The 5,502-nt window shown below is 33.0% G+C and overlaps 1 protein-coding gene across 1 annotated transcript; it reads right to left on the reverse strand.

Annotated features, from left to right (window-relative positions):
* Positions 1-4,278: 4,278 nt before the first annotated feature.
* LOC126885469 (uncharacterized) lies at positions 4,279-4,881 on the reverse strand. Its single transcript, XM_050652042.1, has one exon. It carries the CDS (start codon positions 4,879-4,881, stop codon positions 4,279-4,281), a length of 603 nt encoding a protein of 200 aa, XP_050507999.1.
* Positions 4,882-5,502: the final 621 nt, after the last annotated feature.

Consider the following 5,502-nt stretch of genomic DNA (forward strand, 5'->3'; position numbering starts at 1 on the left):
TATCCACTGCTTCCTGAAGCCGTGACATAAGAGGATAGAATTTAACGAATTAAACGACAAAGAAGACTAAACAAGGCAGCGTGCGGGAAAAACAGGACCATCCTTTGTATACTCCACAGGAAAGCATTATATATTCAACGTTTGAATTATGTTATAGTATAAGGGTATATATTTTTAAATGATAAATATATATTTTTATTTAGTACATTCCGTACGTTTTTTAAACATGATCAGGAGAATTTGTTGCCTGAAGTCTATAAAAGAATTTCCTAACAATCCTTGTGTTATGGATTATTTTTGAGAATGTGTTTAAAAGGTAGCTTACATGCTTATTGTTCAATGGTCTTATCAGTTTTAAGCGCTTGTCTTTTTGTAGGGCTATTAATTGTGATTTCAACCATTCTTGCGGGACAATGCCTTTTCAGTAAATGAAGTGAATATTGTTATACATTTAATTTTTTTCCTCAATTAATTGGATGCCCCCTACTGGTGTTTGGTCTAAGCTTACAGCTTTTCCCCATTGAAGCTATTTTATAACTAATTATAATTAGGGGTACGGAATTTTCGCAAACAAAAACATGAATTTCGCATTTACTTTTTTTATAATTACAAAATTTCGCATTTATTTTTAACTACGAGTAAAACAACAGAAAACATTAAGTAAAAGCTAGCATCGTTGTAATTTCGACATTCGACTCTTTAAGAGCTGTTCTTCGATCTGTCACTACAATATTATATGTGCTGAAGAATCGTTCTGCGTCTACGCTGTTCGTTGGACTCCAAATGCTCTGTAATGCTGCTTTAGCAAATGACGGAAAACTGCACTGTGTAGCAATTGTGTCTTGTGTCACACAGATATAGGTCATCTGTTGCAAATTCTTTGACTCGATCACTCAAAATTGTTTTAGGGCGTCCCATTTTAGGGGATACTTTAAGTAACTTTATGTTACTATGAAAACTTTTTTGATAGACCATGTTCTTAATAAAAATTGACGGAATGAGCACTGATTGTCCTGTTTGACTAATTTATATGTTTAGAAAATAAGAATTAGCCGACTTTTATTCCTACTTAGATTTTTACCAATACAAAAGACCGAAATGCAGATAACAACAGTCAGATTATTTATATTTCTCAAAGAATCAACATTGAAAAATACCAATTCCTTATCTTATCTTTATGTATTTAATGATGAACAATGAAAGTTCCTTCTGTTTCAACACGTGTTAGAAAAATAAACAACCTTTCAAAAATTATGTACAATAGAAAACTTTCCGTAAAATCTTTCCATGCCTTATTTGCTACGTAACTACCTACTTATTTACGGGCGAGTTGGGCACCTGGAGGTATTTCGCGGAAATAAACAAAAACTCCATATTTCACATTTATCGCATTTATGTTCAAAATTTCGCCGAAATTCGCATCTATTTCGTAAAAACGAAAATTCCGTACCCCTAATTATAATAAAACAGTTGGTCCAGAATCATTATCTCGTTGACTGTTTCTTGTTTATCGTTGATAATTCTGCCGTTTGAACCTTCTGATAATCCATATATTTTCTCTATCTGCTCTTAAAGTGTGTTTATTATATTATTTTCTTTCTCATTTAATTTACACCGATCCAGACTAGTATAGCTCCATATAACAGTTCTAGTTCTGCAGTAACGAATCAATACTTTTATTTAGCACATTAATTTTTGTTTTGTCTTCGGGTCTATTAAATAATTTTCTTGCACTGTTTCTCGCAATTTTTAATTATCCATTTATTACTCTACTTGTCTTATTTTTTGAATATACGACTTGAATAAAGACTTTAATGTTTTTCCAGTCGTTATTGTTTAGTAGACTGGAATATTGAGATATTAATTCTTTACATTACATATTTGTCTTTCGGTGATTTTCTATTATTAATATGAAGCTGGAAGTGTTAGGTTACACTGGTTTTTGATATTTGGTTCAGAGTTCCCTCTCAATTCTTTTGTCGGATTTCTCTTTAATATTATAGCAGCTGCATGCACTGGTACTAGGTTCTGAGTGCTCAGGTGACCTTTGAAGGACTCCCAATTACTCTATTTCGTCCACTTCTTCTGAGGTGGGTTCAGAAGTGGATATCAACTTCTATTCCATTATTCCATATCTATTTATATGCCATCTAATGATTTTACTTTAAATTTAGCTGCTTGATCTTCTTCATGAGTAATAAAATTTTTGTTATTTTTGCTACTTAGCATAAAGCATTAGAAAGTCTGTAAGCTTTTTTTGTGAACTGCTGAAGTGCGTCCTATAAAAGTAGACATATTTTCATGAAAAACATGTTTTCATGAAAATTCTTTAATTTTATTCAATATGTTCAATACAGCGATTTTAACGGTTTTACAAATTTTTTATGTCGATGCCGTGCGCATAATACGATTCTGAAAGCTCTGAAAAATAGTTATTTTTTTCTTCAATTATCTCAGCTGATTTTTTTATTTACGAGTCATTTCTTCAGATTTGGGAACACTTAATAATCGGAGGGGGCCAAGTCAGGAGACTAAGCCGCATGAGAAAGTAATTCGAACCCCAACTCGAATTTTTGCTACTGTGACAACGCTCTTGTGAGTCGATGTATTGCCTTAGGTCTTGAGAACACTTTAAAGAACACTTTTTTCTTCTGTTTATAGAGTCGTTTTTCATTCATCACATACCGGAACTCACCACATAAATTTTGAAGACCCTGACATCAAAACTGTATTAAATTATATGTGATCTAAGTAAGTTATAGAAAAAGTCAGAATAGATAGAGTAGAACACTTATAAAAAAAATTGTAACAAGCAATTGGACATCGTAAGTTCTAATTTTTCACCCAAGGTGACCGTAAGTTGAACCGGCAGTCGATATTTGAACTCTTCGTGTAACTTTTTGTCAGTTGATATGACGGATGAATTTTTTTCACCGACAGACATGGACGAACAGACAGGCATGAAACCGGAAGTATGTATTTGTTCTGGTCTTTCTTAGTCGCGTTGAATAATAGTTTGTACTCAAGGCCGTGGACAGAAAAATCGGGCTCGGGGGAAGTGACTCGAGGGCCCCTGCCTGTATTGAGCAAAAAGGCCCTATTTTCTCAATCACTTAGTTCTACTACATAACTTAAAAATTGACATTTATTTTATTAACTTACTGTATGTACCATTAAAATTATGAAACCATATTGTCACAGTGGGATATCGAATAAAATGGAGCCAAATGAATTGATAAAACAGTTTGTCGTGTATTAATTCTTTATTACAATGTAAAGTAAAGTATATACATTATTTTATAACCTTATTCTAGTAACGCTCTGCGTGCTTTTACTAAAGCGAACGAATTTATGATTTCACTGAAATTAACTTTTCTCGCTTAATCAGATTCTAGGCAAAGCATTGCGAGTCCTGCAACACGCATTTGTGAAGAACAAGAGCGATGAAAATGTGAAAGAACGCTGAAAGAACGCTCAGCACTGGCGACGGATACTGGCAAAGTAACGTCTATTCGGTAGACTTACACCGGTCATGGATTAAGAAAGAAATGAACGAATTTACTGGTCCGCTGTAGTTTGGCTATCTACACATGGGCGCAGTAATTTTTTATTTGAGGAGGTTCTTATATAAATCAAATAATTTTAAATTTTAGGTGTTTGTATAGCCTCAGAAGCCTAAACGAGATAATTTCATGATTCTTTATAACAGTTCATTATCCGTAGCCAAAAATCAATATACCTATTATTAATTGTTGCATGAATATCAATATAATAAAAATAAAACAAATTATAACTTATAAAAGGTAGAAGGCTAAACGTTGCTGTATTGTTGATGTTTTAATTTAATCTCTAAAATGGTTTTCTATAAAGTCACAATCAATTTAAGTGATATATTGACGTTGGATGTTTTTAAATTAAAGTCAATTGACGCGTGTAAAAAGCAATTATATGACATTGTAAACTAATTTTAGCTTGTTTTATTTTTTTTCAGATCGCATGTTTTCTATGTTAGTCATGTATATTTTATAGTTTATATGTATAATGGGGTATTTTTCCCGTAAATAAAAATTATTAAAAACAATATTATAATATTACGTATGTACCTACAATATCTACAAATAGTTTCGATTTCAAACAAATCACACCTACTAAAATGATCACGCCTTGAAAAGGATCCGGTAATCCTACAGCAGGGCATTATGTAAACATCAAATATTTAAGTAAAATGCTAAATATTATTAAGTCAATATACGTACCAATTTTTTTTACTAAAATGATTTAGTCGTTATTGTTCACACTATCATCGCCATCGCTGTCATCATCATCGCTGTCGTCACCGTTAATTGTTATTATGATTGGGCTTATTTCGTTAATTTTATTTTCACGAATCCACCAATCTTCAATTAATTTTTCGCACTTGTATATACAGTTCCGCCATACTTCTGGAGTTGCAATTGAAAGTGCTTCTCGCCAAGTTTCCCAAACCGCTTCGTCTGTATACCCATTAGGCCCAATATGGTTGTCGTAATATTGTTTTGCTATTCCCCATATATATTCGATGGGATTAAACTGGCAGTGGTATGGTGGAAGACGTAAAACTTGATGCCCGTAACTTTCAATAACCTGATCCACCACAAAGATTTTTGGTTTTGCATGTTCTTTTGCCAAACATAACAACTCAGACTTTAATATATGCTGTGGAATATATATGCGTTCATTTGTTAGCCATTCTTTAATCTTATCTACATTCCACGAATTTGTTGGACTTTTGTTTAGTATTTCTGAATGATAAGGCGCATTGTCTAAAATAATTACGCTGGGCTCACTTAATCCGGGAAGAAGTTTTTCACGCAACCATTTCACAAACATTTCCGTGTTCATATTGTCATGATAGTCACTGTTTTTTTATGTAGACGAAAATATTAAATCAGCACCTTCTATAAAGCCTGTCTTCCCTCCCGCGTGCAGAATTATATGTCGCTTCCCTTCTCCACTAGTATGCTTGATCGATTTTATGTTGTCATCTTGCCATATTCTCTTGGTAGCACCCTTAGAAAATATCCATGTTTCGTCTAAATATACAAAAGTTGACCCTTCTTCTTTAAATTTGTTATATTTTCTCAGAAACTCAATTCTCTTGTGTACAACAGAACTTCTTTCACAAAGCGCTTTTCTGTTATCCTCTTTTTTAAATTTGAATCCTATGTTATGTAGGACTTGCCATAAACTTGTTCTGCCGATGTCACCAAATTTCCTCTTTTAACTTAAGTAAAATTGTATCTAAAGTCACATGTTCCTTATTTGCACGCATTTGATATATGATATTACGAATTTGAAATTTTCGTCCTTCGAACATATCGTTCGTTTTTAATAACAGGCGAGTATGGTGGTGATCGTTTCCCGGCACTTCACTATTCTCGTTTTTAATTGTAGATCTTAATTTTGATTCGCTAATTCCTAAAGCATCGCACACGCGTTGTTGTACAGACGTTACCGATTTTA

Source organism: Diabrotica virgifera, chromosome 5, assembly GCF_917563875.1.
Source record: "Diabrotica virgifera virgifera chromosome 5, PGI_DIABVI_V3a".
Taxonomy (NCBI): domain Eukaryota; kingdom Metazoa; phylum Arthropoda; class Insecta; order Coleoptera; family Chrysomelidae; genus Diabrotica; species Diabrotica virgifera.

Coding starts and splice junctions, on each gene's coding strand:
- LOC126885469 (XM_050652042.1), bottom strand. CDS start 4,881: ATGAACACGGAAATGTTTGTGAAATGGTTGCGTGAAAAACTTCTTCCC.